General features: G+C 37.7%; 1 protein-coding gene across 14 annotated transcripts in view; it reads right to left on the reverse strand.

Moving 5' to 3' along the window:
- Positions 1-17,430, reverse strand: part of Wdr49 (WD repeat domain 49) — a 209,652-nt gene that overhangs the window by 124,630 nt on the left and 67,592 nt on the right. For 12 of the 14 annotated variants that reach the window (XM_087630728.1, XM_087630743.1, XM_087630736.1 and 9 more), the window contains 2 exon segments: positions 5,308-5,475; positions 3,495-3,643 (listed from right to left, as the gene is read on the reverse strand). The exons of the other annotated variants lie outside the window; for them this stretch is intronic. In XM_087630728.1, the coding sequence (XP_087486854.1) occupies positions 3,495-3,643; positions 5,308-5,475 (317 nt within the window). 14 annotated transcript variants of the gene reach the window in all.

Raw genomic sequence — 17,430 nt, forward strand, 5'->3', positions numbered from 1 at the left:
TACCGCAGGGGCTCAGGAATATGGAAATCAATCTAACTCAAAATCCAGCTATACTTCTCTTGGGCATATACCAAAAAGATGCTTCATCCTACCACAAGGACACTCGCTCAATCACGTTCATTGCTGCTCTATTCATAATAGAACGGGAAACAAGCTAGATGCCACTGAAAAGAAAAAGGAATAAGAAATGTAGTATATTTACACAATGGAGCATTAGTCAGCTCTTTAAAAGTAAAGTCACCATGAAGTGTGCAGGCAAATGGATAATAATTCATTATGATATCAAGTTTTAAAAGAATAAATTGTTTTATCGTCCCTTGGAAAGTGACCATAGCATAGACTTCCTAAAAGAACTAATGCTGCAACTTGCATTGCAAGAAGTTGCTTAGATCTGACTTTCTTTGATCCACAAATCCTCTAATTTAGCAGCTGATTGATGATAGTACAATCTAATCAAAGGCCCTTTGTAAAACAAGATGATGTTTTATTTTCCCTGGAACGTTTTCCCTATAAAACACCCAAAATTATTTTCTAGCACTAAAGCAAAGACTCAGGTCAAAGCAGAAATCCTGCTGTTTGCTGTAAACATAAGGAGTCAGATTGCCATACATTTATCAAAGTGAAGTGCATTTCAGCCAGTATGAGCGACAGCATGACAAGCTTCGTAATGATGCAACAGTTTAGTAACCAAAGTGAAAAGTGAAGGGCGAATCTGCTTTGGAGAGAAGCCAGGTAGTCGTAATATTGATCACTGCTGTATGCGATCAATTCTGATTCATAACACATGTTTTTTCACTTGGCCTTTAAGGTTATAAAACCTTTCATGGAGCTCCATAATGATGAAATATCTGGTATTTGTTTCACTTATGACTAGTTCAGATTTATTCACTTAACTATAATTTATTGAGGACCTTGTACAAGCATGGCACAATCTAAGGACCAGATACAGTCTCTGACTTCAAGAATACTAACATTGAACCATTGAACTACTTTCGACCATGTGATTAGAATGCTAATGTGTGTTAGATTTTAAGAAAGAGGAAAATAAATTTAACAAATAACCATTATCTTTTAGTCAAAATTTAAAGGTAAAATATAGATACATAGGGCAGATAATTTCAATAATTGAAGTCAGAACAAAGTATTCAGAGACCTCAAAAACTAAATTCAGGAGGACTTCCTAAAAGTCCTGATTGTGAGTTTCTTTGCTGCTCTTTATACAAAGCAATGGTTTTTACTTAAATCTAGCAAAATGTAGTCACAAAATAAACACTACCGGGTGCCCAGGGTTGTGGAAGATACTTGATAATACAGGATAAAAAACCACTAACATCTTAAGCAAATTAATGAACACAAATGTATGTTCCAATGAAGGACAATTGGAGTACCCGGAAGGAAGCACCCACATCTACATGAGCAACTCCAAAAGATCTGAAGGCTTCCAAACACTCTTCTGTCAGATTGTCACAGAGGACAGGAAACTGCAAGAGAGTGTAAACATTGCAGCGCCTACACTGCCAGAAAACTGTATGATGGTAAGTACCAGGAGTCGAGACAGCTCAAGTGTGAAATCATAAATGAGAAGAGAAAGAGGCGAAACAGGAGACCAGTTGGAGGAGAGTTTTGTGTGAAAGGTTGAAAATTTGAGTTAGTAGTTAAACGGAGGGTAAGATGAGAGACAGAAGTTTATCCATTCGTTTGTTTGATTTCTTGCCAACTAGATTTTTGTTTGGTCCTGTTTTGGGATTTTTATTTGTTGTTTTTATTATTAACAGAATGAAAGGCATGGTGGAGTCAAACTTTTCTGCACGTATGATGACTTCGTAAGCAAAGTTTACAGGATTCGGTGGGAAAGGTGAGTTTTTGGCTTTCGTTTTTCCTTTGTTTTATTTTTAGTCTCACTGTAAATCCCTGGATTGCCTAGAATTCACTCTGTAAATGAGACTGGTATTGAATGGAATAAAGATCACCCTGCCTCTGCCTCCCAAGTGCTGGGATTGAAACTGTGCACTACCCCATCCAGTAAAGACAAAAAAAATGGAAAGTTAGAACAATGTCAGCTGAGTTGAAAAAGCAAAATGATGAACAGAGATTGCTGATAGAATCAACAAGAATTGACAGGTGACTGGTATCATTTAAGGGAAAAGAGATTTCCATGATAAATAATAGGAAAAATAAGTTACAAGAATTAACTTCAAGATATTATGTTATGGATAAGGGGTTGAATATTAATTTCTAAGTATTATAGTTTCTCCTATAACACAAATACATCCCTCTAATATAGAATAAAAAATTCTCCACTTATTATCCACTTTTTCTTTATAACCAAGTATCTTGAATTCTATCATATATATATATATGTATAGATATAGATATAGATATAGATATAGATATAGATGTAGATATTTACGCTGAACACACACACACACACACACACACACACACACATATATATATATATATATAATATGCAGGTGCTGAATATACACACACAGAGACACACACACATATGTGTATGTATGTGTTTGTGTGTGTGTGTGTGTGTGTGTGTGTGTGTGTGTGTTCGCTGTATGTATTATGTATACCACCTGTGCCTGCAACCAGTGGAGGTCAGAATACCTCATTGGTCATCTGAAACTGGCGTTGTGGGTGGCTTTGAACCCAACCATGTGGAATCCAGAAATATAAGGTGAGTCCTTCACAAGAGCAGTGAGTGCTCTTAGTCACTAAGCCGTCCATCTAGTCAAAAATCTATAAAAGATTTAATTGAAACTAAAGTTTGTAATTATGTAATAGTTATATGTAATAGAATTTTTAATACATAAATGATAACTTTTGGATATTACGTTTGCTTAATGTGCTCTGAATTCAATCTAGATTACATGATTATTGCATCATTGTCCACCATATTGTGACTGCCCCATCGAGATGAGAGTGTATCTTAGTGGTAGAGTGTGTGTTCAACATGTATAAGGCTTTAAGTCAGATCCCCAATATCTCCAAATACAGACGAAAAGTGTCCCAGGAAAATCATCAAACACATAGACATTTAATTGAAATTCACCATATTCTTGATATATTTCAATTAGCTCAAATGTATAATTTAATGAGTCTTTTAATATTAAAGTGATAATAGTTAATCAACTCTGCCTTTTCACTATTTTACCCATGCAACATTTCCTTATTCCCATTTTGATTTTTTCCATGTTGAATTAATGAGAACTTTGAATGCTCTTCACTTGTGATATCCAATTTAAAAAATTAAACTTATAAGTACATGATTTGAACAAAGATTTAATGAAATACTTTTTGTCCAGCTGTCAAGAATTCTTATGAAGCATCAGTCAATCAATATCTATTCCAAATTTGGACTTCTCAAGACGTAGCCAGTTTTTATGAACACCTGATATCTCTCAGAGAAATCTGAGGACCACTGGAGATTCCCTTAGGAACTTGAAATGTGGGTGGAACAATTAAATATGTATTGTACTTACTTTATCCCTGGAAAAACTGAAAAGTTGCTTTCTCTCAGCAAAGAATTGAACTGCTATGACACTGGCTGAATGGCCCCATAGAACACCAACTGGTTTAGACAGGACATAGGGATTCCAAAGGCAAACTTTCTTGTTGATGCCAGCAGTTGCTAGTCAGAGTTAAAAGAAAATAAGAGTTTTCCATTATCTTTCTGAAATGCATTTGTCACATGTCTGTCTATAAGTTGATGAATGCCCCCTGATGAACCCTAATATCCCCATCTTAACGGAAGAAAAACCCTGGTATTGCCCAACTGGTCGTGAGTTCAGCTGAATGGAGTATATGGGTTGACCTTGAAGCAAGGGTGTATACATAGGCTAGAATAGGAAAATATAGTCTCATTTAGGAATCTACCCTCAACTAGCCTGGGTACATCCATTCCTCTTAACACTAAAGTACCCTATCTCTGAGACACAGGTAAGTTAGACAACACGAGAGATATTTTGGGGCAAAAAAGGAACTAAATGTTCATGGGCCACAAGTCAATAAATAAAGATGTTAGGAACAAATTATTTTCACCAGTGTTTCAAGAGTGCACAAGCCACCAAGCATCACAAATACTTTCTTCCTGGTTGTAGGATCAGATACCTCTGATCGTGGCTTCTTTATATTCAGGGATCATTTCAAGACCAAACTGTGGAGTATGCAATATAGTCTCGGTTGTTTTTTTAGTCTTGAGCTGGCTATGCAGCTGTGATCATTATGCTTTCCAGCACTGCTGAAAGTACCAAACAGATCAGTATAGGAGGACTGAATAACTAGTCAGCCAGTGAGTTAAACGGGTGATATATGAGTCCTTACCAAACACTTCTCGCCTTCTCTGATATAGAGGTAGTACTCTTGGAAGTCCTTGCAGCTTATGAGGCTCATGTTAAGGTATTTTATATCTGCTGCTATCATTGGGAATTTTAAGTATCTTTTCTTAACTAATTCCAGTATTTTTCCTATAAATGGTAGCTACAAAATGTAGATTTGTATGACCCATACCATAGGCCTTATGTGTTCTCTATAACCATTGTGTTAATTTTTTCAAGAACAGATCTACATGTCAGTGTATAATGTTTGACTTACACATTCATAAATCAAATCATCAAATTTCAGAAGATTTAAGAAGTATTTCATTTAGAAGATTAATACCTGGAAAACATTATGTTTCTTAACCTTTTGCATTAAAACAATATTTCCATAGAAATTAAAACCAGGATAGCCTGTAAATTTGCAAAAAAAAAGTTAGAAAATATATTCTGAAGAGCATCTAAGCTTGGCAGTTATACTGATGTATGTGAGTGTGTGTGCATGTATTCATGTGAATGTGTGCATGCATTTAAATGTGACAAATAGGTATGTATGTACATGTGCATGTGGCACGCGTTTATGCATGCCCATGTGTGTGTATGTGTGCGTTCATATGTATTGATAATGAAAGTGGCTGATTTGTTTGGGTTCAGTATTTGATAGTGCTAGAAAGGCAGCAGAATAGCAGATGCTGTACAAACTGTCTTCTTTTCCTATATCATCTTCCACCCCTACCAATTCTAATAAAAAAGACTCATTAAAGCATTGGGGTGCTTTCTCATTTTTCACCCCGGTGTAATTCAAACGCATTGCACATCATATGCATCATTATTAAACATTCTCAGGCAATAAAATTTGGGCTGCTCAAGTTGGTCTCCCTGGCAATAAAACAACAAGGTGCAGTATTTCTCTGCATACAAATATGAATCCTAGACAATTTATGAGACTCTCATAGTTATTATGATTTATTTTACATACCAATTAAATTGAGCCGAGAGTGGTAATCAAAAGCATGAATGCCCTGTGCAATGTTGAAAGATGTCATTTTAAGGAGTTTTTTTGACTTTTCTCTCCATGCCAGCACCACAGTATTTGTACTGCTCATTGTACTGGAAATGAAAGCATCTAAAGAAGCATTGTAAGTAACTGAAAAAAATAAGAATATAATCTTCAGTTGTTTATTTGTCAGATATTAACAATAGAAATACTTAAATATATATATATATATATATATATATATATATATATATATATATATAATAGTAAAATTTATTCTCAGAGTGTGCTGACATGTCCTAGCTCTCGGAACAGCTCATTCACCCATCCCACCACTAAAAAATTTATAGCAAAAAAAAAATAGCATATCTCCATTTTGATTTTCTTCCCACTCTAGAAACCTTAAGGGTTTTGTTTGTTTGTTTGTTTGTTTGTTTGTTTGAGGGAGCACACGAAGCATAAACAACACTCATGGGGCATTATGTAAACAGAAAATGAACCAGTGCTCAATTTTTTGTACTTTTCCTTCCTGACCTGAGTTAGGCAAACAAGAACTATCAAGGATGTGCTTTGCTCTAGCTCATAGTCAAATAATAGTTTATTTAAAATTTGAACAATCTAGAATGTTTAAGAATAGATGGGCCAGGACTCAGACTTAGTATGATTCTCAAAAGAAGCTAATATTCAGGTCAAAACTTTCTGTCAGAGGTTGTGGAGCAAAATCCTCCATCCTCTACAAATAATGTGCTGGCTACGTCGTATCATAATGGGCTTTCATTCTTGTCACAATCAGAAGCTACCCACACAAGTAACTGCTTTGGACCAACACAGAACATGGTACCCTCCACTCACATAAAAGCCCTCTCTTGTTTTTTGCTCAGAAAAATAATTTACTTGTGTCCAAAATTGAAAGATCTTTGCCTTGATGCCAAGATGAAATTCTTACATCACCAAAGTATTCTGTCACTTGGATACATATGGAAAGTTAAACATAATCACTTTTAAATGTTTTCTGCCTGCTGCTTCTTGCGTAGAATCGAGTGAGGTAGACATCGACTTGGAGGACAATTTGCAGTGGATCAGCATCGTTTCTGTGCAAATAATGAAGCTGAGCACTGGCTGCCATTTATTCAAGAATATCTTTTCAAAGGCCCACGCACAACAAAGAGCCTTGGAATGCAGAGATAGTGTCTCCCTTTGAAGTAAATGGCAGGCATGAAGAACAAGAGTAGTGTTCTCTGGAGCAAAAGGAATTGTATGTCCTGTGCTTCTGTAAAAAAACTCACATTTCTTAAATATGGGTTTCTTCTTCTCTACAACATCCACATGCAGGCACAATGTGCCTCTGTACACTTGTAGCAAATGTGTCAATTTCATGTGTGTGTGTGTGTGTGTGTGTGTGTGTGTGTGTGTGTGTATGTGTGTGTGTGTGTGTAGACACATATATATTACAATTTTGTAATCTTTGACACAGGCATCATGTGTCCTTGATTACTGTAGGAGTCTTCATTCTAATGTTCACTTCAAGCAAGGTTATAACATTGTACTACTAATTATCCTTAAGACGGTTATTTACTGTATAGCTAAGTTGGAAAGAGCATGAGGGCTAGCCAGAGGGCTAAATCCAGGTCAAGGTGATTGTCTCCACCTGATGACCTGAATCTAATGCCCAGAACCCAAATGGTGAACTATCATATGTTGTGTACTGCCCTCCACACTCATGCCACAATGCACTCTGAGATCATATACACTCATTCACACAGTCTCACACAAAGAAATGCTTAAGTATATAAATACCATAAAAATTGTAATTAACAAAACAACAAATTTTGTCAACTACTAGGACTAAGGAGAGAATGCAAGTTATCTAAAATTCACACTTTCATTTTAAAGAGGTAATATATCCCACTCAATTTTTCAAGAAGCATATGGGCCTATAGTTTTGACTGACAAAACCAACTGCTAAAACTAAAAATATAAGTTGTAATTACCTCTGAATGTGAAACAAACATTAAGAACGATAAAGCAGAAGAATATTACATTTTATTCTAAAAACTTTGATACCATTAAATTGTTATTATATGTAAATTACTTTGAAAAAACCTTATTTCATTGATCTATCATCTCTCTATGTATACTGTTTCTATATATAAAATTAAAGGTCATTAAATAGCCATTGGAAAATTAAAAAAAGAAATGAATATAAAAATAAATGTTTTTAAAAGTAAGAATATTCAGTTTTCATAATCCTTAGTACGTATTGTTATGGTTACATATTTGTAGCCCCTTAAATTGGTACATTGAAACCTACTCTTCAAGGTAATGGCAATAGGAAGGGCTCCCCTTGGGAGGTGATTAGGGAATTATAACCTCAGAATTTCAGTTGGTGACCTCGTATAAGATAACTGAGGAAAGTTGTTTGTTCATTTTGTTATGAGAGGTCACAGTTGGAAGATAGTACCTATAATTCAAGAAGTGTCCTTCTCCAGACACCATGTCTACTGGCAGTGTAATCTCTGAACATTATGTCCTTCAGAACTATAAAAATAATGTCTGTTACTTATAAGTTATTCAGGACATGTGCTTATATAAATATGCATAAACAATTTCCAAATAATTGCTGCAGGCAAGGAAGCTGAAGCACAGCTAGCAACAGTCCTTTCTATCTCACCTGATCTATTGAGTTAATTATTTCTAAAAGCAGCTGGAATTTATTCATTAAAGAGCTGATGTTGACAGCAGAATGGCCTAATTTAATATATTTCATAACTATCTCCCTAACAATTAAATATAGCACATGCATAATTTATGTTTAATGAGATTGAGAATATTTCGAGTATCACCTACATTGATTCTCATTGGTACCACAGACATTGGTTCTCAAAGGATGTTACCCAATCTTCAGAATTACTGGGTATTTGTTAACACCTGTTGTATGATTAACATACTGAACAACTAGATCCTCTCTGTACCTTAGATATGTGACTCCGAGCTTAGAAGAATGTAAACCAAATAATCAGACAATTTCTTATCCCATGGTATAGCTACACAGAATTGTACAGGGATGCATTAAAAGTAAAGCATCCATGTAGGACTCAGTGATTTGAAGACATTTCACAATCATTCTATTGATGACAAAAGTATGACAAAACACATAACTTAAAGAAGCAGAAAATATGGGGTTGGGGATTTGGCTCAGTGGTAGAGCACTTGCCTAGCAAGCACAAGGCCCTGGGTTCCGTTCCCAGCTCCAAAAAAAAAAAAAAATAAGAAGCAGAAAATAAAAATGAAGAACTTCTTGTGTGCATTGACAGGTCTGTGATATTAGCAAAAGAAAATTTAATTCTCACCTCGGGTTGGGGCTTATCAGTTAACAGTGCCTACTGTTCTTGCAGAGTTTGGTTCCCATTATTCATGTCCAGTGACTCACAAAACTCATATCCATGGGGTCTTAGAATTTCTTCTCACCTACTTAGGCAACCACAACTCCATATACATATCTCACCCTGAGACACACACACACACACACACACACACACACACACACACACACACACACACACACATATATATATATATATATATATATATATATATATATATATATATCCAAAAATTAAGAATCCCCCAAGGGAAACAGCATGACAGCACACACTTAAGCTATCTCTGAGATGGAAACTTTTGAACCCACAGAAATTCAACCAACAATTTTACTTTACAGATGAAAAAACAAAACCCACCAACACAAGCTTAATAATGAGGCTAAAAACAGAAGGTGATTATTTCAAACTTGGGTCTGGAGTTCTGATATTAACCTTGTGATCAGAATAATGGTGTATAACATGAATATCACAGATCGAAACTCAATGCTAGATTCTAGCAGAGCCAGAATACAAATTCTGTCGGCAGAACCAGACTCCTTGACAACTAGGACTGCTCATGTTGTAACATGCAGAAGAGTCACTTGGGAGATCAGAGTGGAATGCGGATTCTTGCTGTGCCAGCCTAAGACTGGGCATCACTCACATAGTCCCAATGGCACTGCTTATACCCACTAAGGTCCACACTTAAAGTAACAAGATGCTGGAAAGAATTCTGTAGAATATAGATATCACTACAAACTCTAAAGAACTAATCAACATTTCTTAAATCTCAGAGACCAGATATTTATTTAGAATCTGATGAAAACCATAGATTCCACCAGAAAAGTGTGCATAGAAACAAATATTTACATATCAAGAGTTTAAGAACCTGCTCACCACAATCATATATGATAGAGCTGAGGAACTAAGAGGATGAACCTATGAGTGCAAGGTAGGATTAGAAACAACTCTACACTTGCCTTCTTTTGTGGTTCTTCATACTCATTTTGGGTAAAGGTTTAAATATATACCCCAGGTTGTCCTGGAGTTCCCTATATGAGTCGGTCTGGACTCAAACTCACCACCATTGCATCTGAGCCTCACAAAAGCTGGGAATCCACATGTATACCACTGTGCCTGGCATTTTTGGACAATTCAAAGTTTCTTTTACTAATTATTTATGTTAATCAAGACACAAAATAGATTCTGGTTTTTAGTTTTTACTTCTTTAATGCAAATAACTTTAACCAGATGTTGAACTAAATGTCTTCTGAATTGATATTGAACACAATTTCTTCAAGACGAAAGGGAAGCCAAGATAAAAAGAGAGAGAGAAAGAGAGAGAGAGAGAGAGAGAGAGAGAGAGAGAGAGAGAATGAATGAATGAATGAATGAATGAATGAATCTCAAAATGAGAAACCTCTCTGGGTTTCTTAGACTAACTCACTGTGAAGAGTTGCAAAACAAAATCAATGTTACTGAAGAAAACCATCCATGGTTGTCGCTTCCTAGCTCATTCTCCATTGTTAATTGCCCTTGCCCTGTTGGCTAATAATGATAATTTCCTGGATCCTTCTCATGTACCCAGGCAGCATGCCCAGAGTTCTTGGTCTATCATAATCTTCATTGTGTAAGTCATTTGAAGCTTGCTAATGAAGAGAGAGACTTTCCAAAACTTGGTTTGTTCCAGGTCATGTTGCTAATTACAGATGTAGACTGAACTGACTGTAAGCTCTACTTTTCTCTTTTATTGTGTTCTCCCTTCCCACTAAGACACACTGCTCCACTCATGTCAGGACCACTTCTGGGATTATTTCTACTACCTGCTACATATCTGTCCTCTGTGGCTTCACTCTGAAAACAAATCCCCACTTGAACTTCAGTCTTCCCTTCCCTTACTCTTTTGTATTGCTACTGACTCTCATTGAGAACCACAGTTCAATATCTTCCCTGAATATCTCCAGCCTTTCGTATCATCCAGTATACATACTTCCTCCTTGTGATAGAAAAAAGAGATGCTAGAAAAAAAGGCGGCACAAGCCCTCCTGGTTGCCGCCCTCACAGAGAGCTCAAAAGCAACCACCCACGAGCAAACTTGAGCCACGGGACCACAGGTAAGACCAACTTTTCTGTGCCAAGAGACCTGCCTGGTGGTCTCAGGACACATAGAGGCAAAATTCCTATGGGACCCGACACTTCCTGTATTTAGCTGGAGCCCCAACCTCAATGGTACTGCCCACAGCTCACTGCTCCCAAACCCCTTGGGAGAGAGCACTCACCGCCCAGACAGGTGGGCACTCCTGAGACTGCAGAGCAGGAGAGACCACCAATACCGCCCACCCCTGCCCACATCCCTGGCCAAAGAGGAAACTGTATACGGGCTCTGAGAACCAGAAGATAGGGGAACTGGAGTTGCAGGTCTCCTGCACTCGACACCACCTGTACCTGAAGGGACCAGATCAACAGTTCTCTGCACCCAAATTCCATGGGATGGAGAACTAAATCTTCAGAGGGGCAGACACGCCTGGGAAGCCAGAAGAGACTACACTCTGCCCACATTTCTGACTCCAGAGGAAAACACCTAATGCCATCTGGGACCCCAGTGCACTGGGGCCCCCGGAAAAGGCAGCGCAGGCCCTCCTGGTTGCCACGCTCATGGAGAGCTCAAAAGCAACCACCCAGGAGCAAACTTGAGCCACAGGACTAAAGGTTAAACCAACTTTTCTGCTCCAAGCGACCTGCCTGGTAGATTCAGGACTCAGGCCCACAGGAACAGCTGAAGACCAGTAGAGAGGAAAGACTACACGCCCGAAAGCAGAACACTCTGTTCCCATAACTGCCTGAAAGAAAACAGGAAAACAGGTCTACAGCACTCCTGAAACACAGGTCTATAGGAAAATCTAGCCATTGTCAGAAGTAGCTGAACAAAGTAACACCAGAGACAATCTGATGGTAAGAGGAAAGCGCAGGAACCCAAGCAACAGACACCAAGACCACATGGCATAATCGGAGCCCAATTCTCCCACCAAAGCAAACAATGAATATCCAAACACCCCAGAAAAGCAAGATCTAGATTTAAAATAATATTTGATCATGATGCTGGAAGACTTCAAGAAAGACATGAAGAACTAACTCCCTTAGAGAAACGCAGGAAAACACAAATAAACAAGTAGAAGCATATAGAGAGGAATCACAAAAATCCCTAAAAGGATTCCAGGTAAACACAATCAAACAGATGAAGGAATTAAAAAATGGAAACAGAAGCAATAAAGAAAGCACAAAGGGAAACAACCCTGCATATAGAAAACCAAATGAAGAGACTGGGAGCTGCAGATACAAGCATTACCAACGGAATACAAGAGATAGAAGAGAGAATATCAGGAGCAGAAGATTCCATAGAAATCATCTACACAACACTCAAAGATAATGTAAAATGGAAAAAGCTACTGGTCCAAAACATACAGGAAATCCAGGACTCAATGAGAAGATCAAACCTAAGGATAATAGGCATAGAAGAGAGTGAAGACTCCAAGCTCAAAGGACCAGTAAATATCTTCAACAAAATCATAGAAGAAAACTTCCCCAACCTAAAGAAAGAGAAGCCCATAAACATACAAGAAGCCTACAGAACTCCAAATAGATTGGACCAGAAAAGAAAATCCTCCCATCACATAATAGTCAAAACACCAAATAAACAAAACAAAGAAAGAATATTAAAAGCAGTAAGGGGAAAAGGTAAAGTAACATATAAAGGCAAACCTATCAGAATCATACCAGACTTCTCACCAGAGACTATGAAAGCCAGAAGATCCTGGACAGATTCATACAGACCCTAAGAGAACAAAAATGCCAGCCCAGGTTACTGTATCCTGTAAAACTCTCAATTAACATAGATGGAGAAACCAAGATATTCCATGACACAACCAAATTTACACAATATCTTTCTACAAGTCCAGTACTACAAAGGAGAATACATGGTAAAGCCCAACATAAGGAGGCAAGCTACACCCTAGAAAAAGCAAGAAACTATTCGTCTTAGCAACAAAACAAAGAGAAGTACACAAAAATAACCTCTCATCCAAATATGAATATAACAGGAAGCAATAATCGCTATTCCTTAATATCTCTCAACATCAATGGTCTCAACTCCCCAATAAAAAGACATAGATTAACAAACTGGATACGCAATGAGGACCATGCATTCTGCTGCCGACAGAAAACACACCTCAGAGACAAAGACAGACACTACCTCAGAGTGAGAAGCAGGAAAACAACTTTCTAAGCAAATGGTTGGAAGAAGAAAGGTGGAGTAGCCATTCTAATATCGAATAAAATAGATTTTCAACTAGAAGTCACCAAAAAATATAAGGAAGGACACTTCATATTCATCAAAGGAAAAATCCACCAAGATGAACTCTCAATCCTAGATACCTATGCCCCAAAGACAAGGGCACCTACATACATAAAAGAAACCTTACTAAAGCTCAAAACACACATTGCACCCAACACAATAATAGTAGGAGACTTCAACACCACATTCTCATCAATGGACAGGTCATGGAAACAGAAATTAAACAGACATAGACAGACTAAGGGAAGTCATCAACCAAATGGACTTAACAGATATTTATAGAACATTCTATCCTAAAGCAAAAGGATATACATTCTTCTCACCACCTCATGGTACTTTCTCCAAAATAGACCATATAATTTGTCATAAAACAGGCCTCAACAGATACAGAAAGATAAAAATAATCCCATGGGTTCTATCAGACCACCATGAGCTAAATCTGGTCTTCAATAACAATAAGGAAAGAACGCCCACATATACATGGAAGTTGAACAATGCTCTCCTCAATGATGACCAATGATGTCAAGGAAGAAATAAGAAAGAAATTAAAGACTTCTTAGAATTTAATGAAAATGAAAGTACAACATACCCAAACTTATGGAACACAATAAAAGCTGTGCTAAGAGGAAAACTCATAGCTCTGAGTGCTTACAGAAAGAAACAGGAGAGAGCATATGTCAGCAGCTTGACAGCACACCTAAAAGATCTAGAACAAAAAGAAGCAAATACACCCAGGAGGAGTAGAAGGCAGGAAATAATCAAACTCAGGCTGAAATCAGCCAAGTAGAAACAAAAAGGACCATAGAAAGAATCAACAGAACCAAAAGTTGGTTCTTTGAGAAAATCAACAAGATAGATAAATCCTTAGCCAGACTAACGAGAGGACACAGAGTGTGTGTCCAAAATAACAAAATCAGAAATGAAAAGGGAGACATAGCTACAGATTCAGAGGAAATTCAAAAAATCATCAGATCTTACTATAAAAACCTATATTCAACAAAACTGGAAAATCTGCAGGAAATTGACAATTTCCTAGACAGATACCAGGTACCGAAGCTAAATCAGGAACAGATAAACCAGTTAAACAACCCCATAACTCCTAACAAAATAGAAGCAGTCATTAAAGGTCTCCCAACCAAAAAGAGCCCAGGTCCAGACGGGTTTAATGCAGAATTTTATCAGACCTTCATAGTAGACCTCATAACAATACTATCCAAACTATTCCACAAAATTGAAACAGATGGAGCACTACCGAATTCCTTCTATGAAGCCACAATTACTCTTATACCTAAACCACACAAAGACCCAACAAAGAAAGAGAACTTCAGACCAATTTCCCTTATGAATATCGACACAGAAATACTCAATAATATTCTTCCAAACCATATTCAAGAGTCCATCAAAACAATCATCCATCATGATCAAGTCGGCTTCATCCCAGGCACGCAGGAATGGTTTAATATACAGAAAGCCATCAACATAATCCATTATATAAACAAACTAAAAGAGAAAACCCACATGATCATTTCATTAGATGCTGAGAAAGCATTTGACAAAATTCAACACCCCTTCATGATAAAAGTCCTGGAAAGAATAGGTATTCAAGGCCCATACCTAAACATAGTAAAAGCCATATACAGCAAACCAGTAGCTAACATTAAACTAAATGGAGAGAAACTTAAAGCAATCCCACTAAAATCAGGGACTAGACAAGGCTGCCCAATCTCTCCCTACTTATTCAATATAGTTCTTGAAGTTCTATCCAGAGCAATCAGACAACAAAAGGAGATCAAATGGATACAGATTAGAAAAGAAGTCAAAATATCACTATTTGCAGATGATATGATAGGATATGTAAGTGATCCCAAAAGTTCCACCAGAGAACTATTAAACCTGATAAACACCTTCAGCAGAGTGGCTGGGTATAAAATTAACTCAAATAAATCAGTAGCCTTCCTGTACACAAAAGAGAAACAAGCTGAGAAAGAAATTAGGGAAACGACACCTTTCATAATAGTTCCAAATGATGTAAAATACCTCGGTGTGACTTTAACCAAGCAAGTTAAAGATCTGTATACTAAGAACCTCAAGCCTTTGAAGAAAGAAATTGAAGAAGATCTCAGAAGATGGAAAGATCTCCCATGCTCATGGATTGGCAGGATTAATATAGTAAAAATGGCCATTTTACCAAAAGCAATCTACAGATTCAATGCAATCCCCATCAAAATACCAATCCATTTCTTCAAAGAGTTAGACAGAACAATTTGCAAATTCATCTGGAATAACAAAAAACCCAGGATAGCTAAAACTATCTTCAATAATAACAGGACTCAGGGGGAATCACTATCCCTGAACTCAAGCAGTGTTACAGACCAATAGTGATAAAAAAAACTGCATAGTATTGGTACAGAGACAGACAGATAGAACAGTGGAATAGAATTGAAGACCCAGAAATGAACCCACACACCTATGGTCACTTGATTTTTGACAAAGGAGGCACAACCATCCAATGGAAAAAAGATAGCATTTTCAGCAAATGGTGCTGGTTCAACTGGAGGTCAACATGCAGATGTTTATCACCCTGTACAAAACTTAAGTCCAGGTGGATCAAGGACCTCCACATCAAACCAGATACACTCAAATTAATAGAAGAAAAAGTGGGGAAGAATCTTGAATACATGGGCACTGGAGAAAATTTCCTGAACAAAACACCAATGGCTTATGCTCTAAGATCAAGAATAGACAAATGGGATCTCATGAAACTGCAAAGCTTCTGTAAGGCAAAGGACACTGTGGTTAGGACGAAATGGCAACCAACAGATTGGGAAAAGATCTTTACCAATCCTACAACAGATAGAGGGCTTATATCCAAAATATACAAAGAACCCAAGAAGATAGACCGCAGGGAGTCAAATAACCCTATTAAAAAATGGAGTTCATAGCTAAACAAAGAATTCACACCTAAGGAATGCCGAATGGCTGAGAAACACCTAAAGAAATGTTCAACATCTTTAGTCATAAGGGAAATGCAAATCAAAACAACCCTGAGATTCTACCTCACACCAGTGAGAATGGCTAAGATCAAAAACTCAGGTGACAGCAAATGGTGGCGAGGATGTGCAGAAAGAGGAACACTCCTCCATCGTTGGTGGGATTGCAGACTGGTACAACCATTCTTGAAATCAGTCTGGAGACTCCTCAGAAAATTGGACATTGAACTACATGAGGACCCAGCTATACCTCTCTTGGGCATATACCCAAAAGATGCCCCAACATATAACAAAGACACATGATCCACTATGTTCATAGCAGCCTTATTTATAATAGCCAGAAGCTGGAAAGAACCCAGATGCCCTTCAACAGAGGAATGGATACAGAAAATGTGGTACGTCTACACAATGGAATATTACCCAGCTATCAAAAACAATGACTTTATGAAATTCATAGGCAAATGGATGTAACTGGAAAATATCATCCTGAGTGAGGTAACCCAATCACAGAAAATAACATAGTATGCACTCATTCAGAAGAGGCCCAAATGCTTGAATTGCCCTAGATGCACAGAACACATGTAACACAAAAGGGATGACCAAAATGTAATGCTTCACTCCTTCTTTAAAAGGGGAACAAGAAAACCCTTGGGAGGGAATAGGGAACCAAAGTTTAGAACAGAGGCAGAAGGAACACCCATTCAGAGCCTGCCCCACATGTGGCCCATACATATACAGCTACCCAATTAGATAAGATGGATGAAGCAAAGAAGTGCTGGCTGACAGGAACCCGATGTAGATCTCTCCTGAGAGACACAGCCAGAATACAGCGAATACATAGGCGAATGCCAGCAGCAAAGCACTTTACTGAGAACGGGACCCCCGTTGAAGGAATCAGAGAAAGAACTGGAAGAACTTGAAGGGGCTTGAGACCCCATATGAAGAGCACCAGTGGAAGGGGAAGCCCTTGGTCCTGCCAAGACTGAACCCCTAGTGAACATGATTGTTGGGGGGAGGCCTGTAATGGGGGAAGGATGGGGAGGGGCAACCCATATAGAAGGGGAGGGGGAGGTGTTAGGGGGATGTTGGCCTGGAAACCAGGAAGGGGAATAACACTCGAAATGTAAATAAGAAATACTCTAGTTAATAAAGGTAAAAAATAAAACAAAACAAAAGAAAAAAAAGAAAAAAGAGATGCTGACAGAGAGAGGGAAGAAAGCAGGGATGGAGGAAGAGAGAAGGAGGTCCAAAGGAATAAGCTGTAAGTGAACACTTTGAGCTTCCTTAGAGAAAAGTTCATTTCGGGGATATTTCACCTGCTGTATGATGGTAATATTCTGGACATAACAAAGTATACATTCTCCAGGTGTAAAGTACCATTCAGGGACTCACTGAATACATT

This window comes from Rattus norvegicus, chromosome 2 (assembly GCF_021556685.1).
Source record: "Rattus norvegicus strain SHRSP/BbbUtx chromosome 2, alternate assembly SHRSP_T2T, whole genome shotgun sequence".
Taxonomy (NCBI): Eukaryota; Metazoa; Chordata; class Mammalia; order Rodentia; family Muridae; genus Rattus; species Rattus norvegicus.